This window comes from Panulirus ornatus, chromosome 10 (assembly GCF_036320965.1).
Source record: "Panulirus ornatus isolate Po-2019 chromosome 10, ASM3632096v1, whole genome shotgun sequence".
Classification (NCBI taxonomy): Eukaryota; Metazoa; Arthropoda; class Malacostraca; order Decapoda; family Palinuridae; genus Panulirus; species Panulirus ornatus.
Window position 1 is genome coordinate 48,518,469 of NC_092233.1, and position 27,070 is coordinate 48,545,538.

The 27,070-nt window shown below is 42.9% G+C and overlaps 1 protein-coding gene across 7 annotated transcripts in view; it reads right to left on the reverse strand.

The window, feature by feature from the left end:
• LOC139750936 (uncharacterized) overlaps positions 1–27,070 on the reverse strand; it is a 244,969-nt gene that overhangs the window by 213,288 nt on the left and 4,611 nt on the right. For 6 of the 7 annotated variants that reach the window (XM_071665854.1, XM_071665850.1, XM_071665849.1 and 3 more), the window contains exon 2: positions 24,842–25,047. In XM_071665854.1, coding sequence (XP_071521955.1) covers positions 24,842–25,047 — 206 coding nt within the window. Of the gene's footprint in view, positions 1–24,841; positions 25,048–27,070 lie in introns of those variants that run through there. The other variant, XM_071665855.1, reaches the window with a different exon arrangement.

Consider the following 27,070-nt stretch of genomic DNA (forward strand, 5'->3'; position numbering starts at 1 on the left):
TCAATAAAAGTTTTGGAGAGAGAGGCAAGTATGCAGTCTGTTATGGATGAGAGGGCTTGGGAAGTGAGTCAGGTGTTGTTCGCTGATGATACAATGCTGGTGGCTGATTCAGGAGAGAAACTGCATAAGTTGGAGGCTGAGTACGGTAAAGTGTGTGAAAGAAGGAAGTTGAGAGTAAATGTGAATAAGAGCAAGGTTATTTGGTTCAGTAGGGTTGAGGGGCAAGTTAATTGGGAGGTAAGATTGAATGGAGAAAAACTGAAGGAAGTGCAGGGTTTTAGATATCTGGGAGTGAAATTGGCAGCGGATGGAACCATGGAAGCAGAAGTGAGTCAAAGGGTGGGGGAGGAAGTGAGGGTTCTGGGAGCGATGAAGAATGTGTGGAAGGCAAGAAACTTAGTGAGCAAAAATGGGTATGTTTGAAGGAATTTTGGTTCCAACAATGTTATATGGTTGCGAGGCATGGCCTATAGACAGAGTTGTGTGGATAAGGAAGGATCTGTTGGAAATGAGATATTTGAGGACAATATGTGGTGTGAGGTGGTTTGATCGAGTAAGTAATGAAAGGGTAAGAGAGATGTGTGTTAATAAAAGGAGTGTGGTTGAGAGTGCAGAGCCCAATGTGTTAAGGTGGTTTGGTCACATGGAGAGAATGAGTGAAGAAAGATTGACAAAGAGAATATTTGTGTCAGAGGTGGAGGGAATGAGGAGAAGCGGGAGACCAAATTAGAGGTGGAAGGATGGAGCGAAAATTAATTTGAGCGATCAGGGTGAAAGGTGTGCAAGAAATAGAGTGAATTTGAACGATGAGGTATACTAGGGTCAACGTGCTGTCAATGAAATGAACCAGTACGTCACCAATTTCTGTAGTTTCTCACCTGAATCAGCCACCGGCACAGTCTCATAAGTGAACAACTGACTCGCTTCCCAAGCCCTCTCATCCACAACAGGCTGCATACTTTTCCCCCTCTCCAAAACTCTTGCATTCGCCTTCCTAACCACCCGATCCATAAACAACTTTAACAACCATGGAGACATCACGCACCCCAGCCGCAAACAAACATTCATTGGGAACAAGTCACTTTCCTCTCTACCCACTCGTACATATACCTTACATTCTTTGTAAGAATGAATGAAGAGTGAATGTTGGGGTGAAGAGGGTGGTGAGAGTGAGTGAGCTTGGGAAGGAGACTTGTGTGAGGAAGTACCAGGAGAGACTGAGTACAGAATGGAAAAAGGTGAGAACAATTGAAGTAAGGGGAGTGGGGGAGGAATGGGATGTATTTAGGGAATCAGTGATGGATTGCACAAAAGATGCTTGTGGCATGAGAAGCGTGGGAGGTGGGTTGATTAGAAAGGGTAGTGAGTGGTGGGATGAAGAGGTAAGATTATTAGTGAAAGAGAAGAGAGAGGCATTTGGACGATTTTTGCAGGGAAAAAATGCAATTGAGTGGGAGATATATAAAAGGAAGAGACAGGATGTCAAGAGAAAGGTGCAAGAGGTGAAAAAGAGGGCAAATGAGAGTTGGGGTGAGAGAGTATCATTAAATTTTAGGGAGAATAAAAATAGAATAGAGTTGATAGAGATGCTCTGTGGAAGGTATTAAGAATATATGGTGTGGGAGGCAAGTTGTTAGAAGCAGTGAAAAGTTTTTATCGAGGATGTAAGGCATGTGTACGTGTAGGAAGAGAGGAAAGTGATTGGTTCTCAGTGAATGTAGGTTTGCGGCAGGGGTGTGTGATGTCTCCATGGTTGTTTAATTTGTTTATGGATGGGGTTGTAAGGGAGGTAAATGCAAGAGTCCTGGAAAGAGGGGCAAGTATGAAGTCTGTTGGGGATGAGAGAGCTTGGGAAGTGAGTCAGTTGTTGTTCGCTGATGATACAGCGCTGGTGGCTGATTCATGTGAGAAACTGCAGAAGCTGGTGACTGAGTTTGGTAAAGTGTGTGGAAGAAGAAAATTGAGAGTAAATGTGAATAAGAGCAAGGTTATTAGGTACAGTAGGGGTGAGGGTCAAGTCAATTGGGAGGTGAGTTTGAATGGAGAAAAACTGGAGGAAGTGAAGTGTTTTAGATATCTGGGAGTGGATCTGTCAGCGGATGGAACCATGGAAGCGGAAGTGGATCATAGGGTGGGGGAGGGGGCGAAAATTTTGGGAGCCTTGAAAAATGTGTGGAAGTCGAGAACATTATCTCGGAAAGCAAAAATGGGTATGTTTGAGGGAATAGTGGTTCCAACAATGTTGTATGGTTGCGAGGCGTGGGCTATGGATAGAGATGTGCGCAGGAGGATGGATGTGCTGGAAATGAGATGTTTGAGGACAATGTGTGGTGTGAGGTGGTTTGATCGAGTAAGTAACGTAAGGGTAAGAGAGATGTGTGGAAATAAAAAGAGCGTGGTTGAGAGAGCAGAAGAGGGTGTTTTGAAATGGTTTGGGCACATGGAGAGAATGAGTGAGGAGAGATTGACCAAGAGGATATATGTGTCGGAGGTGGAGGGAACGAGGAGAAGAGGGAGACCAAATTGGAGGTGGAAAGATGGAGTGAAAAGGATTTTGTGTGATCGGGGCCTGAACATGCAGGAGGGTGAAAGGAGGGCAAGAAATAGAGTGAATTGGAGTCATGTGGTATACAGGGGTTGACGTGCTGTCAGTGGATTGAAGCAAGGCATGTGAAGCGTCTGGGGTAAACCATGGAAGGCTGTGTAGGTATGTATATTTGCGTGTGTGGACGTGTGTATGTACATGTGTATGGGGGGGGGTTGGGCCATTTCTTTCGTCTGTTTCCTTGCGCTACCTCGCAAACGCGGGAGACAGCGACAAAGTATAAAAAAAAAAAAAAAAAAAAAAAAAAAGATGTTCTGGAAGGAGGTAAATAAAGTGCGTAAGATAAGGGAGCAAATGGGAACTTCAGTGAAGGGCGCTAATGGGGGTGATAACAAGTAGTGGTGATGTGAGAAGGAGATGGAGTGAGTATTTTGAAGGTTTGTTGAATGTATTTGATGATAGAGTGGCAGATATAGGGTGTCTTGGTCGAGGTGGTGTGCAAAGTGAGAGGGTTGGGGAAAATGATTTGGTAAACAGAGAAGAGGTAGTAAAAGCTTTGCGGAAGATGAAAGCCGGCAAGGGAGCAGGTTTGGATGGTATTGCAGTGGAATTTATTAAAAAAGGGGGGACTGTATTGTTGACTGGTTGGTAAGGTTATTTAATGTATGTATGACTCATAGTGAGGTGCCTGAGAATTGGAGGAATGCGTGCATAGTGCCATTGTACAAAGGCAAAGGGGATAAGAGTGAGTGCTCAAATTACAGAGGTATAAGTTTGTTGAGTATTCCTGGTAAATTATATGGGAGGGTATTGATTGAGAGGGTGAAGGCATGTACAGAGCATCAGATTGGGGAAGAGCAGTGTGGTTTCAGTAGTGGTAGAGGATGTGTGGATCAGGTGTTTGCTTTGAAGAATGTATGTGAGAAATACTTAGAAAAGCAAATGGATTTGTATGTAGCATTTATGGATCTGGAGAAGGCATATGATAGAGTTGATAGAGATGCTCTGTGGAAGGTATTAAGAATATATGGTGTGGGTGGCAAGTTGTTAGAAGCAGTGAAAAGTTTTTATCGAAGATGTAAGGCATGTGTACGTGTAGGAAGAGAGGAAAGTGATTGGTTCTCAGTGAATGTAAGTTTGCGGCAGGGGTGTGTGATGTCTCCATGGTTGTTTAATTTGTTTATGGATGGGGTTGTTAGGGAGGTGAATGCAAGAGTTTTGGAAAGAGGGGCAAAAATGAAGTCTGTTGTGGATGAGAGAGCTTGGGAAGTGAGTCAGTTGTTGTTCGCTGATGATACAGCGCTGGTGGCTAATTCATGTGAGAAACTGCAGAAGCTGGTGACTGAGTTTGGTAAAGTGTGTGAAAGAAGAAAGTTAAGAGTAAATGTGAATAAGAGCAAGGTTATTAGGTACAGTAGGGTTGAGGGTCAAGTCAATTGGGAGGTAAGTTTGAATGGAGAAAAACTGGAGGAAGTAAAGTGATTTAGATATCTGGGAGTGGATCTGGCAGCGGAGGGAACCATGGAAGCGGAAGTGAATCATAGGGTGGGGGAGGGGGTGAAAATCCTGGGAGCCTTGAAGAATGTGTGGAAGTTGAGAACATTATCTCGGAAAGCCAAAATGGGTATGTTTGAAGGAATAGTGGTTCCAACAATGTTGCATGGTTGCGAGGCGTGGGCTATGGATAGAGTTGTGCGCAGGAGGGTGGATGTGCTGGAAATGAGATGTTTGAGGACAACAGACTTCATACTTGCCCCTCTTTCCGAAACTCTTGCATTCACTTCCCTAACAACCCCATCCATAAACAAATTAAACAACCATTGAGACATCACACACCCCTGCCGCAAACCTACATTCACTGAGAACCAATCACTTTCCTCTCTTCCTACACATACACATGCCTTACATCCTCGATAAAAACTTTTCACTGCTTCTAACAACTTGCCTCCCACACCATATATTCTTAATACCTTCCACAGACCATCTCTATCAACTCTATCATATGCCTTCTCCAGATCCATAATTGCTACATACAAATTCATTTGCTTTTCTAAGTATTTCTCACATACAATCTTCAAAGCAAACACCTGATCCACACATCCTCTACCACTTCTGAAACCACACTGCTCTTCCCCAATCTGATGCTCTGTACATGCCTTCACCCTCTCAATCAATACCCTCCCATATAATTTACCAGGAATACTCAACAAACTTATACCTCTGTAATTTGAGCACTCACTCTTATCCCCTTTGCCTTTGTACAATGGCACTATGCACGCATTCCGCCAATCCTCATACATACATTAAATAACCTTACCAACCAGTCAATAATACAGTCACCCCCTTTTTTAATAAATTCCACTGCAATACCATCCAAACCTGCTGCCTTGCCGGCTTTCATCTCCCGCAAAGCTTTTACTACCTCTAAATATATATATATATATATATATATATATTTAAGGGTAAACGGGAAGAGTGGTTTGGGAATGTCTTGGGAGTAAAGTCAGGGGTTGGTTTGGGAATGTCTTGGGAGTAAAGTCAGGGGTTAGTGAGAGGACAAGACCTACGGAAGGAGTAGCACTACTCCTGAAACAGGAATTGTGGGAGTATGTGATAGAATGTAAGAAAGTAAATTCTAAATTAATATGGGTAAAACTGAAAGTTGATGGAGAAAGATGGGTGATTATTGGTGCATATGCACTTGGGCATGAGAAGAAAGATCATGAGAGGCAAGTGTTTTGGGAGCAGGTGAATGAGTGTGTTAGTGGTTTTCATGCACAAGACCAGGTTATAGTGATGGGTGATTTGAATGCAAAGGTGAGTAATGTGGCAGTTGACGGAATAATTGGTATACATGGGGTGTTCAGTGTTGTAAATGGAAATGGTGAAGAGATTGTAGATTTATGTGCTGAAAAAGGACTGGTGATTGGGAATACCTGGTTTAAAAAGCGAGATATACATAAGTATACGTATGTAAGTAGGAGAGATGGCCAGACTGTTATTGGATTACGTGTTAATTGACAGGCGTGCGAAAGAGAGACTTTTGGATGTTAATGTATTGAGAGGTGCAACTGGAGGGATGTCTGATCATTATCTTGTGGAGATTTGCATGGGTTTTCAGAAAAGAAGAGAGAATGTTGGGGTGAAGAGACTTGTGTGAGGAAGTACCAGGAGAGACTGAGTACAGAATGGAAAAAGGTGAGAACAAAGGAGGTAAGGGGAGTGGGGGAGGAAAGGGATGTATTTAGGGAAGCAGTGATGGCTTGCGCAAAAGATGCTTGTGGCATGAGAAGCGTGAGAGGTGGACAGATTAGAAAGGGTAGTGAGTAGTGGGACGAAGAAGTAAGATTATTAGTAAAAGAGAAGAGAGAGGCATTTGGACAATTTTTGCAGGGAAAAAATACAAATGAGTGGGAGATGTATAAAATAAAGAGGCAGGAGGTCAAGAGAAAGGTGCAAGAGGTGAAAAAGAGGGCAAATGAGAGTTGGGGTGAGAGTATCATTAAATTTTAGGGAGAATAAAAAGATGTTCTGGAAGGAGTTAAATAAAGTGCGTAAGACAAGGGAGTAAATGGGAACTTCACTGAAGGGAGCAAATGGGGAGGTGATAACAAGTAGTGGTGACATGAGAAGGAAGGAGATGGAGTGAGTATTTTGAAGGTTTGTTGAATGTGTTCCATGACAAAGTGGCAGATATAGGGTGTTTTGGTCGAGGTGGTGTGCAAAGTGAGAGGGTTAGGAAAAATGATTTGGTAAACAGAGAAGAGGTAGTAAAAGCTTTGCGGAATATGAAAGCCGGCAAGGCAGCGGGTTTGGATGGTATTGCAGTGGAGTTTATTAAAAAAAGGGGGTGACTGTATTGTTGACTGGTTGTTAAGGTTATTTAATGTATGTATGACTCATAATGAGGTGCCTGAGGATTGGTGGAATGCTTGCATAGTGCCATTGTACAAAGGCAAAGGGGATAAGAGTGAGTGCTCAAATTACAGAGGTATAAATTGTTGAGTATTCCGGGTAAACTATATGGGAGGGTATTGATTGAGAGGGCGAAGGCATGTACAGAGCATCAGATTGGGGAAGAGCAGTGTGGTTTCAGAAGTGGTAGAGGATGTGTGGATCAGGTGTTTGCTTTGAGGAATGTACGTGAGAAATACTTAGAAAAGCAAATGGATTTGTATGTAGCATTTATGGATCTGGAGAAGGCATATGATAGAGTTGACAGAGATGCTCTGTGGAAGGTATTAAGAATATATGGTGTGGGAGGCAAGCTGTTAGAAGCAGTGAAAAGTTTTTATCAAGGATGTAAGGCATGTGTGCATGTAGGAAGAGAGGAAAGTGATTGGTTCTCAGTGAATGTAGGTTTGCGGCAGGGGTGTGTGATGTCTCAATGGTTGTTTAATTTGTTTATGGATGGGGTTGTTAGGGAGGTGAATGCAAGAGTTTTGGAAAGATGGGCAATTATGCAGTCTGTTGTGGATGAGAGAGGTTGGGAAGCGAGTCAGTTGTTGTTCGCTGATGATACAGCGCTGGTGACTGATTCATGTGAGAAACTGCAGAAGTTGGTGACTGAGTCTGGTAAAGTGTGTGAAAGAAGAAAGTTGAGAGTAAATGTGAATAAGAGCAAGGTTATTAGGTACAGTAGGGTTGAGGGTCAAGTCAATTGGGAGGTAAGTTTGACTGGAGAAAAACTGGAGAAAGTAAAGTGTTTTAGATATCTGGGAGTGGATCTGGCAGCGGATGGAACCATGGAAGCGGAAGTGAATCACAGGGTGGGGGAGGGGATGAAAATTCTGGGGGCCTTGAAGAATGTTTGGAAGCTGAGAACATTATCTCGGAAAGCAAAAATGGGTATGTTTGAAGGAATAGTGGTTCCAACAATGTTGCATGGTTGCGAGGCGTGGGCTATGGATAGAGTTGTGCGCAGAAGGATGGATGTGCTGGAAATGAGATGTTTGAGGACAACATGTGGTGTGAGGTGGTTTGATTAAGTAATGTAAGGGTAAGAGAGATGTGTGGAAATAAAAAGTGTGGTTGAGAGAGCAGAAGAGGGTGTTTTGAAATGGTTTGGTCACGTGGAGAGAATGAGTGAGGAGAGATTGACCAAGAGGATATATGTGTCAGAGGTGCAGGGAACGAGGAGAAGTGGGAGACCAAATTGGAGGTGGAAAGATGGAGTGAAAAAGATTTTGAATGATCGGGGCCTGAACATGCAGGAGGGTGAAAGGCGTGCAAGGAATAGAGTGAATTGGAACGATGTGGTATACCGGGGTCGATGTGCTGTCAATGGATTGAACCAGGGCATGTGAAGCGTCTGGGGTAAACTATGGAAAGTTCTGTTGGGCCTGGATGTGGAAAGGGAGCTGTGGTTTCGGTGCATTATTACATGACAGCTAGAGACTGAGTGTGAACGAATGGGGCCTTTGTTGTCTTTTCCTAGCGCTACCTCGCACACATGAGGGGGGAAGGGGTTGTTACTACATGTGTGGCGAGGTGGCGATGGAAATGAATAAAGGCAGACAGTATGAATTATGTACATGTGTATATATGTATATGTCTGTGTGTGTATATATATGTATACTTTGACATGTATAGGTATGTATATTTGCGTGTGTGGACGTGTGGACATGTGTATGAGGGTGGGTTGGGCCATTCTTTCATCTCTTTCCTTGCGCTACCTCCCTAACGCGGGAGACAGCGACAAAGCAAAATAAATAAATATGTATATATATATATATATATATATATATATATATATATATATATATATATATATATATATCATACAAAGCTTCAACAGCCAGGATCGAACCTGGGACCCCTTGTGCAAGAGGCAGGCATGCTAACTGCTAGGCTAAGGGACTGTATAATAGGAAACAACTATTCGAAATACTAAGTATTCGAATACCCTTCGTCTCACAATGGTGAGCAACGGGGTCTATCGGTTGTTTCCGAAGAGAACACATAGCTAGCTAATAGCGTTTTACCGAACCTGACTGTACAACGCGGAGTTATATGAATAAGAATAAAGTGTATATGAATGCGCACCTTCATAGAACATACAAAGCTCCAACAGCCAGGGTCGAACCTGGGACCCCTTGTGCAAGAGGCAGGCATGCTAACCGCTAGGCTAAGGGACTGTATAATAGGAAACAACTATTCAAAATACTAAGTACTCGAATACCCTTCGTCTCACAATGGTGAGCAACGGGGTCTATCGGTTGTTTCCGAACAGAACACATAGCCAGCTGATAGCATTTTACCGAACCTGACTGTACAATGCGGAGTTATATGAATACGAATAAAGTGCATATGAACGCACACCTTCATAGAACATACAAAGCTCCAACAGCCAGGATCGAACCTGGGACCCCTTGTGCAAGAGGCAGGCATGCTAACCGCTAGGCTAAGGGACTGTATAATAGGAAACACAAGGGGTCCCAGGTTCGATCCTGGCTGTTGGAGCTTTGTATGTTCTATGAAGGTGCGCGTTCATATACATTTTATTCGTATATATTTTTTTTTTCATACGATTCGCCATTTCCCGCATTTGCGAGGTAGCGCCAAGAACAGAGGACTGGGCCTCAGAGGGAAAATCCTCACCTGGCCCCCTTCTCTGTTCCTTCTTTTGGAAAATTAAAAAAAAACGAGAGGGGAGGATTTCCAGCCACCCGCTCCCTCCCCTTTTAGTCGCCTTCTACGACACGCAGGGAATACGTGGGAAGTATTCCTTCTCCCCTATCCCCAGGGATAATTCGTATATATATATATATATATATATATATATATATATATATATATATATATATATATATATATATATACGAATATATATATATATATATATATATATATATATATATATATATATATATATATATGTATATTTTTTTTTTTTTATACTTTGTCGCTGTCTCCCGCGTTTGCGAGGTAGCGCAAGGAAACAGACGAAAGAAATGGCCCAACCCCCCCCCATACACATGTATATACATACGTCCACACACGCAAATATACATACCTACACAGCTTTCCATGGTTTACCCCAGACGCTTCACATGCCCTGCTTCAATCCACTGACAGCACGTCAACCCCGGTATACCACATCGCTCCAATTCACTCTATTCCTTGCCCTCCTTTCACCCTCCTGCATGTTCAGGCCCCGATCACACAAAATCTTTTTCACTCTATCTTTCCACCTCCAATTTGGTCTCCCTCTTCTCCTTGTTCCCTCCACCTCCGACACATATATCCTCTTGGTCAATCTTTCCTCACTCATCCTCTCCATGTGCCCAAACCACTTCAAAACACCCTCTTCTGCTCTCTCAACCACGCTCTTTTTATTTCCACACATCTCTCTTACCCTTACGTTACTCACTCGATCAAACCACCTCACACCACGCATTGTCCTCAAACATCTCATTTCCAGCACATCCATCCTCCTGCGCACAACTCTATCCATAGCCCACGCCTCGCAACCATACAACATTGTTGGAACCACTATTCCTTCAAACATACCCATTTTTGCTTTCCGAGATAATGTTCTCGACTTCCACACATTCTTCAAGGCCCCCAGGATTTTCGCCCCCTCCCCCACCCTATGATCCACTTCCGCTTCCATGGTTCCATCCGCTGCCAGATCCACTCCCAGATATCTAAAACACTTCACTTCCTCCAGTTTTTCTCCATTCAAACTCACCTCCCAATTGACTTGACCCTCAACCCTACTGTACCTAATAACCTTGCTCTTATTCACATTTACTCTTAACTTTCTTCTTCCACACACTTTTCCAAACTCAGTCACCAGCTTCTGCAGTTTCTCACATGAATCAGCCACCAGCGCTGTATCATCAGCGAACAACAACCGACTCACTTCCCAAGCTCTCTCATCCCCAACAGACTTCATACTTGCCCCTCTTTCCAAAACTCTTGCATTCACCTCCCTAACAACCCCATCCATAAACAAATTAAACAACCAAAAGAAGGAACAGAGAAGGGGGCCAGGTGAGGATATTCCCTCTAATGCCCAGTCCTCTGTTCTTAACGCTACCTCGCTAATGCGGGAAATGGCGAAGAGTATGAAAGAAATATATATATATATATATATATATATATATATATATATATATATATATATCTATATATATTATCCCTGGGGATAGGGGAGAAAGAATACTTCCCACGTATTCCCTGCGTGTCGTAGAAGGCGACTAAAAGGGGAGGGAGCAGGTGGCTGGAAATCCTCCCCTCTCGTTTTTTTTTTAATTTTCCAAAAGAAGGAACAGAGAAGGGGGCCAGGTGAGGATATTCCCTCTAATGCCCAGTCCTCTGTTCTTAACGCTACCTCGCTAATGCGGGAAATGGCAAATAGTATGAAAGAAATATATATATATATATATATATATATATATATATATATATATATATATTCTTTTTTTTTGCCGCTGTCTCCCGCGTTTGCGAGGTAGCGCAAGGAAACAGACGAAAGAAATGGCCCAACCCACCCCCAATACACATGTATATACATACATGTCCACACATGCAAATATACATACCTACACAGCCTTCCATGGTTTACCCCAGACGCTTCACATGCCCTGATTCAATCCACTGACAGCACGTCAACCCCGGTATACCACATCGATCCAATTCACTCTATTCCTTGCCCTCCATTCACCCTCCTGCATGTTCAGGCCCCGATCACACAAAATCTTTTTCACTCCATCTTTCCACCTCCAATTTGGTTTCCCACTTCTCGTTCCCTCCACCTCCGACACATATATCCTCTTGGTCAATCTTTCCTCACTCATTCTCTCCATGTGCCCAAACCATTTCAAAACACCCTCTTCTGCTCTCTCAACCATGCTCTTTTTATTTCCACATATCTCTCTTACCCTTACGTTACTTACTCGATCAAACCACCTCACACCACACATTGTCCTCAAACATCTCATTTCCAGCATATCCATCCTCCTGCGCACAACTCTATCCATAGCCCACGCCTTGCAACCATACAACATACAACATTCCTTCAAACATACCCATTTATATTTATATAGGGGATAGGGGAGAAAGAATACTTCCCATGTATTCCCTGCGTGTCGTAGAAGGCGACTAAAAGGGAAGGGAGCGGGGGGCTGGAAATCCTCCCCTCTCGTTTTTTTTTTTTTAATTTTCCAAAAGAAGGAACAGAGAAGAGGGCCAGGTGAGGATATTCCCTCAAAGGCCCGGTCCTCTGTTGTTAACGCTAACTCGCTATCGCGGGAAATGGCAAATAGTATGAAAAAAAAATATATATATATATATAAATGTCTAACACAGGTATGAAAAAACAGCACAAGAAAAGTATATTCATACTTGTGAGAAGATAGTTAATGTCAAACTAACTCAATTCACAGCATGATATTTTCATAACTTAGATATTTGGATATCTGATGTTGTACTGGTAGTAAAAAGGAATTCCATGAGCTGCTAGAAAACATCCTAGAGATTCTCTCCACATTTACCTTTCATTACTGCTCTAATCATCAGCTGTTAATAATCTAGATTTTATCATGAGATTATTTATCCCTGGGGATAGGGGTGAAAGAATACTTCCCACGTATTCCTCGCGTGTCGTAGAAAGCGACTAGAGGGGACGGGAGCGGGGGGCCGGAAATCCTCCCCTCCTTGTATTAACTTTCTAAAATGGGAAACAGAAGAAGGAGTCATGCGGGGAGTGCTCATCCTCCTCGAAGTATATTCATACTTGTGAGAAGATAGTTAATGTCAAACTAACTCAATGCACAGCATGATATTTTCATAACTTAGATATTTGGATATCTGATGTTGTACTGGTAGTAAAAAGGAATTCCATGAGCTGCTAGAAAACATCCTAGAGATTCTCTCCACATTTACCTTTCATTACTGCTCTAATCATCAGCTGTTAATAATCTAGATTTTATCATGAGATTATTTATCCCTGGGGATAGGGGTGAAAGAATACTTCCCACGTATTCCTCGCGTGTCGTAGAAAGCGACTAGAGGGGACGGCAGCGGGGGGCCGGAAATCCTCCCCTCCTTGTATTAACTTTCTAAAATGGGAAACAGAAGAAGGAGTCATGCGGGGAGTGCTCATCCTCCTCGAAGGCTCAGAGTGGGGTGCCTAAATGTGTGTGGATGTAACCAAGATGTGAAAAAAGGAGAGATAGGTAGTATGTTTGAGGAAAGGAACCTGGATGTTTTGGCTCTGAGTGAAACGAAGCTCAAGGGTAAAGGGGAAGAGTGGTTTGGAAATGTCTGGGGAGTGAAGTCAGGGGTTAGTGAGAGGACAAGAGCAAGGGAAGGAGTAGCAATACTCCTGAAACAGGAGTTGTGGGAGTATGTGATAGAATGTAAGAAAGTAAATTCTCGATTAATATGGGTAAAATTGAAAGTTGATGGAGAGAGGTGGGTGATTATTGGTGCATATGCACCTGGGCATGAGAAGAAAGATCATGAGAGGCAAGTGTTTTGGGAGCAGCTAAATGAGTGTGTTAGCGGTTTTGATGCACGAAACCGGGTTATAGTGATGGGTGATTTGAATGCAAAGGTGAGTAATGTGGCAGTTGAGGGAATAATTGGTATGCATGGGGTGTTCAGTGTTGTAAATGGAAATGGTGAAGAGCTTGTAGATTTATGTGCTGAAAAAGGACTGATGATTGGGAATACCTGGTTTAAAAAGCGAGATATACATATGTAAGTAGGAGAGATGGCCAGAGAGCGTTATTGGATTACGTGTTAATTGACAGGCGTGCGAAAGAGAGACTTTTGGATGTCAATGTACTGAGAGGTGCAACTGGAGGGATGTCTGATCATTATCTTGTGGAGGCTAAGGTGAAGATTAGTATGGGTTTTCAGAAAAGAAGAGTGAATGTTGGGGTGAAGAAGGTGGTGAGAGTAAGTGAGCTTGGGAAGGAGACTTGTGTGAAGAAGTATCAGGAGAGACTGTGTACAGAATGGAAAAAGGTGAGAACAATGGAAGTAAGGGGAGTGGGGGAGGAATGGGATGTATTTAGGGAATCAGTGATGGATTGCGCAAAAGATGCTTGTGGCATGAGAAGAGTGGGAGGTGGGCTGTTTAGAAAGGGTAGTGAGTGGTGGGATGAAGAAGTAAGAGTATTAGTGAAAGAGAAGAGAGAGGCATTTGGACGATTTTTGCAGGGAAAAAATGCAATTGAGTGGGAGAAGTATAAAAGAAAGAGACAAGAGGTCAAGAGAAAGGTGCAAGAGGTGAAAAAAAGGGCAAATGAGAGTTGGGGTGAGAGACTATCAGTAAATTTTAGGGAGAATAAAAAGATGTTCTGGAAGGAGGTAAATAGGGTGCGTAAGACAAGGGAGCAAATGGGAACTTCAGTGAAGGGCGTAAATGGGGAGGTGATAACAAGTAGTGGTGATGTGAGAAGGAGATGGAATGAGTATTTTGAAGGTTTGTTGAATGTGTCTGATGACAGAGTGGCAGATATAGGGTGTTTGGGTCGAGGTGGTGTGCAAAGTGAGAGGGTTAGGGAAAATGATTTGGTAAACAGAGAAGAGGTAGTAAAAGCTTTGCGGAAGATGAAAGCCGGCAAGGCAGCAGGTTTGGATGGTATTGCAGTGGAATTTATTAAAAAAGGGGGTGACTGTATTGTTGACTGGTTGGTAAGGTTATTTAATGTATGTATGACTCATGGTGAGGTGCCTGAGGATTGGCGGAATGCATGCATAGTGCCATTGTACAAAGGCAAAGGGGATAAGAGTGAGTGCTCAAATTACAGAGGTATAAGTTTGTTGAGTATTCCCAGTAAATTATATGGGAGAGTATTGATTGAGAGGGTGAAGGCATGTACAGAGCATCAGATTGGGGAAGAGCAGTGTGGTTTCAGAAGTGGTAGAGGATGTGTGGATCAGGTGTTTGCTTTGAAGAATGTATGTGAGAAATACTTAGAAAAGCAAATGGATTTGTATGTAGCATTTATGGATCTGGAGAAGGCATATGATAGAGTTGATAGAGATGCTCTGTGGAAGGTATTAAGAATATATGGTGTGGGAGGCAAGTTGTTAGAAGCAGTGAAAAGTTTTTATCGAGGATGTAAGGCATGTGTACGTGTAGGAAGAGAGGAAAGTGATTGGTTCTCAGTGAATGTAGGTTTCCGGCAGGGGTGTGTGATGTCTCCATGGTTGTTTAATTTGTTTATGGATGGGGTTGTTAGGGAGGTAAATGCAAGAGTCTTGGAAAGAGGGGCAAGTATGAAGTCTGTTGGGGATGAGAGAGCTTGGGAAGTGAGTCAGTTGTTGTTCGCTGATGATACAGCACTGGTGGCGGATTCATGTGAGAAACTGCAGAAGCTGGTGACGGAGTTTGGTAAAGTGTGTGGAAGAAGAAAGTTAAGAGTAAATGTGAATAAGAGCAAGGTTATTAGGTACAGTAGGGTTGAGGGTCAAGTCAATTGGGAGGTGAGTTTGAATGGAGAAAAACTGGAGGAAGTGAAGTGTTTTAGATATCTGGGAGTGGATCTGTCAGCGGATGGAACCATGGAAGCGGAAGTGGATCATAGGGTGGGGGAGGGGGCGAAAATTTTGGGAGCCTTGAAAAATGTGTGGAAGTCGAGAACATTATCCCGGAAAGCAAAAATGGGTATGTTTGAAGGAATAGTAGTTCCAACAATGTTGTATGGTTGCGAGGCGTGGGCTATGGATAGAGTTGTGCGCAGGAGGATGGATGTGCTGGAAATGAGATGTTTGAGGACAATGTGTGGTGTGAGGTGGTTTGATCGAGTAAGTAACGTAAGGGTAAGAGAGATGTGTGGAAATAAAAAGAGCGTGGTTGAGAGAGCAGAAGAGGGTGTTTTAAAATGGTTTGGGCACATGGAGAGAATGAGTGAGGAAAGATTGACCAAGAGGATATATGTGTCGGAGGTGGAGGGAACGAGGAGAAGAGGGAGACCAAATTGGAGGTGGAAAGATGGAGTGAAAAAGATTTTGTGTGATCGGGGCCTGAACATGCAGGAGGGTGAAAGGAGGGCAAGGAATAGAGTGAATTGGAGCGATGTGGTATACAGGGGTTGACGTGCTGTCAGTGGATTGAATCAAGGCATGTGAAGCGTCCGGGGTAAACCATGGAAAGCTGTGTAGGTATGTATATTTGTGTGTGTGGACGTGTGTATGTACATGTGTATGGGGGGGGGTTGGGCCATTTCTTTCGTCTGTTTCCTTGCGCTACCTCGCAAACGCGGGAGACAGCGACAAAGTATAAAAAAAAAAAAAAAAAAAAAGATATATATATATATATATATATATATATATATATATTTTTTTTTTTTTTTTTTTTTTTCATACTATTCGCTATTTCCCGCGATAGCGAGGTAGCGTTAAGAACAGAGGACTGGGCCTTTGAGGGAATATCCTCACCTGGACCTCTCCTCTGTTCCTTCTTTTGGAAAAAAAAAAAAAAAAAAAAAAAAAAAAAAAAAAAACGAGAGGGGAGGATTTCCAGCCCCCCGCTCCCTTCCCTTTTAGTCGCCTTCTACGACACGCAGGGAATACGTGGGAAGTATTCTTTCTCCCCTATCCCCAGGGAATATATATATATATATATATATATATTTTTTTTTTTTTTTTTTGCTTTGTCGCTGTCTCCCGCATTTGCAAGGTAGCGCAAGGTAACAGACGAAAGAAAACCATTATGTGACATTCATTTTCACATTTCATTTCAAGCTAGAAGTTTTAGTTTTCTAAATTATTTCTTACTTTTTTCATATGTATATATATGTATATGTGTGTGTGTGTGTGTATATGTGTGTATGTATATGTGCGTGTGTATGTGTATGTATATATATATATGTATATATATATATATACATTTTTTTTTTTATACTTTGTCGCTGTCTCCCGCGTTTGCGAGGTAGCGCAAGGAAACAGACGAAAGAAATGGCCCAACCCCCCCCATACACATGTATATACATACGTCCACACACGCAAATATACATACCTACACAGCTTTCCATGGTTTACCCCAGACGCTTCACATGCCTTGATTCAATCCACTGACAGCACGTCAACCCCGGTACACCACATCGCTCCAATTCACTCTATTCCTTGCCCTCCTTTCACCCTCCTGCATGTTCAGGCCCCGATCACACAAAATCTTTTTCACTCCATCTTTCCACCTCCAACTTGGTCTCCCCCTTCTCCTTGCTCCCTCCACCTCCGACACATATATCCTCTTGGTCAATCTTTCCTCACTCATCCTCTCCATGAGCCCAAACCACTTCAAAACACCCTCTTCTGCTCTCTCAACCATGCTCTTTTTATTTCCACACATCTCTCTTACCCTTACGTTACTCACTCGATCAAACCACCTCACACCACACATTGTCCTCAAACATCTCATTTCCAGCACATCCATCTTCCTGCGCACAACTCTATCCATAGCCCACGCCTCGCAACCATACAACATTGTTGGAACCACTATTCCTTCAAACATACCCATTTTTGCTTTCCGAGATAATGTTCTCGACTTCCACACATTCTTCAAGGCCCCCAGAATTTTCGCCCCCTCCCCCACCCTATGATCCACTTCCGCTTCCATGGTTCCATCCGCTGCCAGATCCACTCCCAGATATCTAAAACACTTCACTTCCTCCAGTTTTTCTCCATTCAAACTCACCTCCCAATTGACTTGACCCTCAACCCTACTGTACCTTGCTCTTATTCACATTTACTCTTAACTTTCTTCTTCCACACACTTTACCAAACTCAGTCACCAGCTTCTGCAGTTTCTCACATGAATCAGCCACCAGCGCTGTATCATCAGCGAACAACAACTGACTCATTTCCCAAGCTCTCTCATCCCCAACAGACTTCATACTTGCCCCTCTTTCCAAAACTCTTGCATTTACCTCCCTAACAACCCCATCCATAAACAAATTAAACAACCATGGAGACATCACACACCCCTGCCGCAAACCTACATTCACTGAGAACCAATCACTTTCCTCTCTTCCTACACGACGTACACATGCCTTACATCCTCGATAAAAACTTTTCACTGCTTCTAACAACTTTCCTCCCACACCATATATTCTTAATACCTTCCACAGAGCATCTCTATCAACTCTATCATATGCCTTCTCCAGATCCATAAATGCTACATACAAATCCATTTGCTTTTCTAAGTATTTCTCACATACATTCTTCAAAGCAAACACCTGATCCACACATCCTCTACCACTTCTGAAACCACACTGCTCTTCCCCAATCTGATGCTCTGTACATGCCTTCACCCTCTCAATCAATACCCTCCCATATAATTTACCAGGAATACTCAACAAACTTATACCTCTGTAATTTGAGCACTCACTCTTATCCCCTTTGCTTTTGAACAATGGCACTATGCACGCATTCCGCCAATCCTCAGGCACCTCACCATGAGTCATACATACATTAAATAACCTTACCAACCAGTCAACAATACAGTCACCCCCTTTTTTCATAAATTCCACTGCAATACCATCCAAACCTGCTGCCTTGCCGGCTTTCATCTTCCGCAAAGCTTTCACTACCTCTTCTCTGTTTACCAACTCATTTTCCCTAACCCTCTCACTTTGCACACCACCTCGACCAAAACACCCTATATCTGCCACTCTATCATCAAACACATTCAACAAACCTTCAAAATACTCACTCCATCTCCTTCTCACATCACCACTACTTGTTATCACCTCCCCATTTGCGCCCTTCACTGAAGTTCCCATTTGCTCCCTTGTCTTACGCACTTTATTTACCTCCTTCCAGAACATCTTTTTATTCTCCCTAAAATTTAATGATACTCTCTCACCCAAACTCTCATTTGCCCCTTTTTTCACCTCTTGCACCTTTCTCTTGACCTTCTGTCTCTTTCTTTTATACATCTCCCACTCAATTGCATTTTTTCCCTGCAAAAATCGTCCAAATGCCTCTCTCTTCTCTTTCACTAATACTCTTACTTCTTCATCCCACCACTCACTACCCTTTCTAATCAACCCACCTCCCACTCTTCTCATGCCACAAGCATCTTTTGTGCAATCCATCACTGATTCCCTAAATACATCCCATTCCTCCCCCACTCCCCTTGCTTCCATTGTTCTCACCTTTTTCCATTCTGTACTCAGTCTCTCCTGGTACTTCCTCACACAGGTCTCCTTCTCAAGCTCACTTACTCTCACCACCCTCTTCACCCCAACATTCACTCTTCTTTTCTGAAAACCGATACAAATCTTCACCTTAGCCTCCACAAGATAATGATCAGACATCCCTCCAGTTGCACCTCTCAGCACATTAACATCCAAAAGTCTCTCTTTCGCACGCCTGTCAATTAACACGTAATCCAATAACGCTCTCTGGCCATCTCTCCTACTTACATAAGTATACTTATGTATATCTTATGTTTTTTTTTTTTTTTACTATACTTTGTCGCTGTCTCCCGCGTTTGCGAGGTAGCACAAGGAAACAGACGAAAAAAATGGCCCAACCCCCCCCCATACACATGTATATACATACGTCCACACATGCAAATATACATACCTACACAGCTTTCCATGGTTTACCCCAGACGCTTAACATGCCTTGCTTCAATCCACTGACAGCACGTCAACCCCGGTATACCACATCGCTCCAATTCACTCTATTCCTTGCCCTCCTTTCACCCTCCTGCATGTTCAGGCCCCGATCACACAAAATCTTTTTCACTCCATTTTCCACCTCCAATTTGGTCTCCCTCTTCTCCTTGTTCCCTCCACCTCCGACACATATATCCTCTTGGTCAATCTTTCCTCACTCATCCTCTCCATGTGCCCAAACCACTTCAAAACACCCTCTTCTGCTCTCTCAACCACACTCTTTTTATTTCCACACATCTCTCTTACCCTTACGTTACTGACTCGATCAAACCACCTCACACCACACATTGTCCTCAAACATCTCATTTCCAGCACATCCATCCTCCTGCGCACAACTCTATCCATAGCCCACGCCTCGCAACCATGCAACATTGTTGGAACCACTATTCCTTCAAACATACCCATTTTTGCTTTCCGAGATAATGTTCTCGACTTCCACACATTCTTCAAGGCCCCCAGGATTTTTGCCCCCTCCCCCACCCTATGATCCACTTCCGCTTCCATGGTTCCATCCGCTGCCAGATCCACTCCAAGATATCTAAAACACTTCACTTCCTCCAGTTTTTCTCCATTCAAACTCACCTCCCAATTGACTTGACCCTCAACCCTACTGTACCTAATAACCTTGCTCTTATTCACATTTACTCTTAACTTTCTTCTTCCACACACTTTTCCAAACTCAGTCACCAGCTTCTGCAGTTTCTCACATGAATCAGCCACCAGCGCTGTATCATCAGCGAACAACATATATATTTTTTTCTTTTTTCATTCATACTATTCGCCATTTCCCGCATTAGCGAGGTAGCGTTAAGAACAGAGGACTGGGCCTTAGAGGGAATATCCTCACCTGGCCCCCTTCTCTGTTCCTTCTTTTGGAAAAAAAAAAAAAAAAAAAAAAAACGAGAGGGGAGGATTTCCAGCTACCCACTCCCTCCCCTTTTAGTCGCCTTCTACGACACGCAGGGAATGCGTGGGAAGTATTCTTTCTCCCCTATCCCCAGGGATATATATATATATATATATATATATATATATATATATATATATATATATATATATATATATATATTTTTGTTTGCTTTGTCGGTCTCCCGCGTTTGCGAGGTAGCGCAAGGAAACAGACGAAAGAAATGGCCCAACCCACCCCCATACACATGTATATACATACGTCCACACACACAAATGTACATACCTACACAGCTTTCCATGGTTTACCCCAGATGCTTCACATGCCCTGATTCAATCCACTGACAGCACGTCAACCCCAGTATACCACATCGATCCAATTCACTCTATTCCTTGCCCTCCTTTCACCCTCCTGTATGTTCAGGCCCCGATCACACAAAATCTTTTTCACTCCATCTTTCCACCTCCAATTTGGTCTCCCACTTCTCCTTGTTCCCTCCACCTCCGACACATATATCCTCTTGGTCAATCTTTCCTCACTCATTCTCTCCATGTGCCCAAACCATTTCAAAACACCCTCTTCTGCTCTCTCAACCACGCTCTTTTTATTTCCACACATCTCTCTTACCCTTACGTTACTCGATCAAACCACCTCACACCACACATTGGCCTCAAACATCTCATTTCCAGCACATCCATCCTCCTGCGCACAACTCTATCCATAGCCCACGCCTCACAACCCTACAACATTGTTGGAACCACTATTCCTTCAAACATACCCATTTTTGCTTTCCGAGATAATGTTCTCGACTTCCACACATTCTTCAAGGCTCCCAGAATTTTCGCCCCCTCCCCCACCCTATGATCCACTTCCGCTTCCTGGTTCCATCCGCTGCCAGATCCACTCCCAGATATCTAAAACACTTTACTTCCTCCAGTTTTCCTCCAGAGAGATGTGTGAAAATAAGAAGGGCGTGGTTGAGAGAGCAGAAGAGGGTGTTTTGAAATGGTTTGGGCACATGGAGAGAATGAGTGAGGAAAGATTGACAAAGAGGATATATGTGTCGGAGGTGGAGGGAACGAGGAGAAGTGGGAGACCAAATTGGAGGTGGAAAGATGGAGTGAAAAAGATTTTGAGTGATCGGGGCCTGAACATGCAAGAGGGTGAAAGACGTGCAAGGAACAGAGTGAATTGGATCAATGTGGTATACCAGGGTCGATGTGCTGTCAATGGATTGAATCAGGGCGTGTGAAGCGTCTTGGGTAAACCATGGAAAGTTCTGTGGGGCCTGGATGTGGAAAGGGAGCTGTGGTTTTGGGCATTATTGCATGACAGCTAGAGACATATATATATCTATATTTATTTATTTTGCTTTGTCGCTGTCATCCGCGTTTGCGAGGTAGCACAAGGAAACAGACGAAAGAAATGGCCCAACCCACCCCTATACCCATGTATATACATACACATCCCCACAAGCAAATATACATACCCATACATCTCAATGTACACATATATATACACACACAGACACATACATATATACATATGCACACAATTCACACTGTCTGCCTTTATTCATTCCCATCGCCACCTCGCCACACATGGAATGACATCCCCCTCCCCCCTCATGTGTGCGAGGTAGCGCTAGGAAAAGACAACAAAGGCCCCATTCGTTCACACTCAGTATCTAGCTGTCATGCAATAATGCCCGAAACCACAGCTTCCTTTCCACATCCAGGCCCCACAGAACTTTCCATGGATTACCCCAGACACTTCACATGCCCTGATTCACTCTATTGACAGCACGTCGTCCCCGGTATACCACATCGATCCAATTCACTCTATTCCTTGCCCGCCTTTCACCCTCCTGAATGTTCAGGCCCCAATCACATAAAATCTTTTTCACTCCATCTTTCCACCTCCAATTTGGTCTCCCACTTCTCGTTCCCTCCACCTCTTACACATGTATCCTCTTGGTCAATCTTTCCTCACTCATTCTCTCCATGTGCCCAAACCATTTCAAAACACCCTCTTCTGCTCTCTCAACCATGCTCTTTTTATTTCCACACATCTCTCTTACCCTTACATTACTTACTCGATCAAACCACCTCACACTACATATTGTCCTCAAACATCTCATTTCCAGCACATCAACCCTCCTGCGCACAACTCTATCCATAGCCCACGCCTCGCAACCATACAACATTGTTGGAACCACTATTCCTTCAAACATACCCATTTTTGCTTTCCGAGATAATGTTCTCGACTTCCACACATTCTTCAAGACTCCCAGAATTTTCGCCCCCTCCCCCACCCTATGATCCACTTCCGCTTCCATGGTTCCATCCGCTGCCAGATCCACTCCCAGATATATAAAACACTTTACTTCCTCCAGTTTTTCTCCATTCAAACTTACCTCCCAATTGACTTGATCCTCAACCCTACTGTACCTAATAACCTTGCTCTTATTCACATTTACTCTTAACTTTCTACTTTCACACACTTTACCAAACTTAGTCACCAGCTTCTGCAGTTTCTCACATGAATCAGCCACCAGCACTGTATCATCAGCAAAGAACATCTGACTCACTTCCCAAGCTCTCACATCCCCAACAGACTTCATACTTGCCCCTCTTTCCAAAACTCTTGCATTCACCTCCCTAACAACCCCATCCATAAACAAATTAAACAACCATGGAGACATCACACACCCCTGCCGCAAACCTACATTCACTGAGAAGTAATCACTTTCCTCTCTTCCTACACGTACACATGCCTTACATCCTCAATAAAAACTTTTCACTGCCTCTAACAACATGCCTCCCACACCATATATTCTTGGTACCTTCCACAGAGCATCTCTATCAACTCTATCATATGCCTTCTCTAGATCCATAAATGCTACATACAAATCCATTTGCTTTTCTAAGTATTTCTCACATACATTCTTCAAAGCAAACACCTGATCCACACATCCTCTACCACTTCTGAAACCATACTGCTCTTCCCCAATCTGATGCTCTGTACATGCCTTCACTCTCTCAATCAATACCCTCCCATATAATTAACCAGGAATACTCAACAAACTTATACCTCTGTAATTTGAGCACTCACTTTTATCCCCTTTGCCTTTGTACAATGGCACTATGCACGCATTCCGCCAATCCTCAGGCACCTCACCATGAATCATACATACATTAAATAACCTTACCAACCAGTCAACAATACAGTCACCCCCTTTTTTCATAAATTCCACTGCAATACCATCCAAACCTGCTGCCTTGCCGGCTTTCATCTTCCGCAAATCTTTTACTACCTCTTCTCTGTTTACCAAATCATTTTCCCTAACCCTCTCACTTTGCACATCACCTCGACCAAAACACCCTATATCTGCCACTCTATCATCAAACACATTCAATAAACCTTCAAAATACTCACTCCATCTCCTTCTCACATCACCACTACTTGTTATCACCTCCCCATTAGTGCCCTTCACTGAAGTTACCATTTGCTCCCTTGTCTTACGCACTTTATTTACCTACTTCCAGAACATCTTTTTATTCTCCCTAAAATTTAATGGTACTCTCTCACCCCAACTCTCATTTGCCCTCTTTTTCACCTCTTGCACCTTTCTCTTGACCTCCTGTCTCTTTCTTTTATACATCTCCCACTCATTTGCATTTTTTCCCTGCAAAAATCATCCAAATACCTCTCTCTTCTCTTTCACTAATAATCTTGCTTCTTCATCCAACTACTCACAACCCTTTCTAATCAACCCACCTCCCACGCTTCTCATGCCACAAGCATCTTTTGCGCAAGCCATCACTGATTCCCTAAATACATCCCATTTCTCCCCCACTCCCCTTACTTCCTTTGTTCTCACCTTTACCCATTCTGTACTCAGTCTCTCCTGGTACTTCCTCACACAAGTCTCCTTCCCAAGCTCACTTACTCTCACCACCCTCTTCACCCTAACATTCTCTCTTCTTTTCTGAAAACCCATACAAATCTTCACCTTTGCCTCCACAAGATAATGATCAGACATCCCTCCAGTTGCACCTCTCAGCACATTAACATCCAAAAGTCTCTCTTTTGCGCGCCTGTCAATTAACACGTAATCCAATAATGCTCTCTGGACATCTCTCCTACTTACATACATACACTTATGTATATCTCGCTTTTTAAACCAGGTATTCCCAATCACCAGTCCTTTTTCAGCACATAAATCTACAAGCTCTTCACCATTTCCATTTACAACACTGAACACCCCATGTATACCAATTATTCCCTCAACTGCCACATTACTCACCTTGTAATGTGATAGAATGTACGAAAGTAAATTCTAGATTAATATGGGTAAAACTGAAAGTTGATGGAGAGAGATGGGTGATTATTGGTGCATATGCACCTGGGCATGAGAAGAAAGATCATGAGAGGCAAGTGTTTTGGGAGCAGCTGAATGAGTGTGTTAGTGGTTTTGATGCACAAGACCGGGTTATAGTGATGGGTGATTTGAATATATATAACTATATATGTATAAACAAATCAATGAATCAACCTATGTGCATAAGTGTGTTTCTTACTGCTAGAAAAAACTGGTCAGAACAAAACATGGACAACCCCCTGTTTGAGAAAGAGGGGATTAGCTGAACAAACAGGAGAAAAAATCAATGGCTTCAGGATTAAAAAGGAAAAGCTTCAGCTAACTGGAATTTCATATTTCTTAAAAGTTCTGATTACCTTAGATCTACTTGCAGGACTTGTGTCTGTTACAGAAGGATCAGTGTGAAGAGTTACAGATGCCACCTCCGCTAACATGTTGAGCATTGAGAGTGCTTCAGGACCTGCACAGCTTACACCCCCTGTGCGTACACCCTTTACAGGTGAACGCATGCGATGTGGGGACACAGGAGAATCTTCTGGACGGGGTGCCATACTTCTATCTTCTGTAAGATCCAAGGAAATCCTTAACAAAGAAAATCAACAATATGGCCATATTCATGTGATGTGGTGACTCTAGATATCACTCAGACTTTTTCTCTACTGTTTCTATGGAACTCCAAAATACTTATTGTAGAGTGCATACAGTATATGTGTGTACCTTTTGTTGGAATCAATTTTGAAGAACTAGGGTTCTAATCTAAAGAACTGATATATGTAAAACTAACATACTATCAATACTAATAACTGCCAATACTGTGCTTAAAAAAGTTTATATTATGTCAATTTCTGATATGATGCTCAGTACTAATTAGTCATCAAATTAGTTAACTACTAAACTGGTCCCATAATCATATGACAATCATTAGAGGAGGTCTTCCAATGCCATATAATCTAATTTTCCCTGCCACTGTTTAAATATCCAGCTGACTTATTACATCATTAGTGGCCTAAAGAGATCTCTTCCATCACTATGAAGACGAGAGAAGAAATCTACTCCCCTCAGTATGCCTACAACCATTTATCTACATTATCACAGACCTTTTAATGGTTTCCCCTAGCTACTCCATATCCTAGTTCAGGCCACTATAATCACAGTGCCCCCATAAACCACGTGGTTCCAATTCATTCTATCCCATGCAGGCCTTTCATCACCCTGCATGTTCAGGCCCTGAGCACTTCCAATCTCATCTATTTCATCCTTCCATCTACAGTTTGGTCTTTGTCCCATTCTTGTTCCCTCCATGTCAACACATATATCCTTTTTGTCAACCTTTGCTCACACAGTATCTTCATTTGCTCAAACTTTTTTCATCACACCCTCTTAAGCTCTCTCCACCACATTTATATTCCCCTACCACTACTTAATCAACTAACTCTCCTCACACCATGTCTTTAAACATTTCATTTCTAACACATTCCACCTCTTCCGTACATTTTCATCTATATCCCATGCCTCACATCTATGCAACACTGTCAGAGACACTTTCAAAAATACCCATTTTCATCCCTGCCATCAGATAGGGAACTCTCTTTCTACATACTCCTCAATGCTCCCATAACCTTTCTCCTCTCATCCACCCTATGATTCAACTCAGCTTTCATGGTTTCCTTTGCTGCAATATCTACTCCTAGGTATTTAAACCCTTCACTTCCCCCAAGTTTTCTCCATTCAAACTCACATCCCAACCAATCTGGCTCTTTACACTATTAAAACTAATAACCTCACCTTTATTCACATTCACACTCAACTCTCTCCTTTTACACACTCTCCCAAACTCAGACACCAAATTGTGAAGCTTCTCACTCGAATTTGCAATCAATGCTGTAACATCAGCAAACAACAACAGTCACACCCCAGGCTCTCCACCTCCACAAAAAATGCATATCTGCCCCTTTCTCCATGACCTTTACACTTACCTCCCTCACCATCCCATCCATTATCAAATTCAACGGTCATGGTAACATCACACATCCCTGCTGCAGAAGCATCTTCCACTAAAACCATCCACCCTACTCTCTACCTACTCACACACATGCCTTCCTCTCCTGATATGAAACTCCACACTGCTTTTAATAGCTTTCCTTCCACTCCATATCTTCATAACATCTTCCACAAAGTACCTATGTCAACCCTAACAAATGATTTCTCCAGATCCATAAATGCCATATCAAAATCCTTCTTGTTTCTCCAAGTATTTCTCACACACTTTCTTCTTAGAAAACAAAACTGATCTGCACATTCTCTACCACTCCTGAAACCACAATATTCCCCTCCCCCATTATGATGCTCTATGCATGCCACCACCCTCTCAATCACTACTCTTCCATACAACTTATCAGGTACATTAAAAAACATATACCTCTGTAATACTTGAAAACTCACTTTTGTCCCCAGTTTTAATACAATCTGCCAATCCTCATTCACCTTACTATGTTTGAAGGAATAGTGGTTCCAACAATGTTGTATGGTTGCGAGGCGTGGGCTATGGATAGAGTTGTGCGCAGGAGGATGGATGTGCTGGAAAT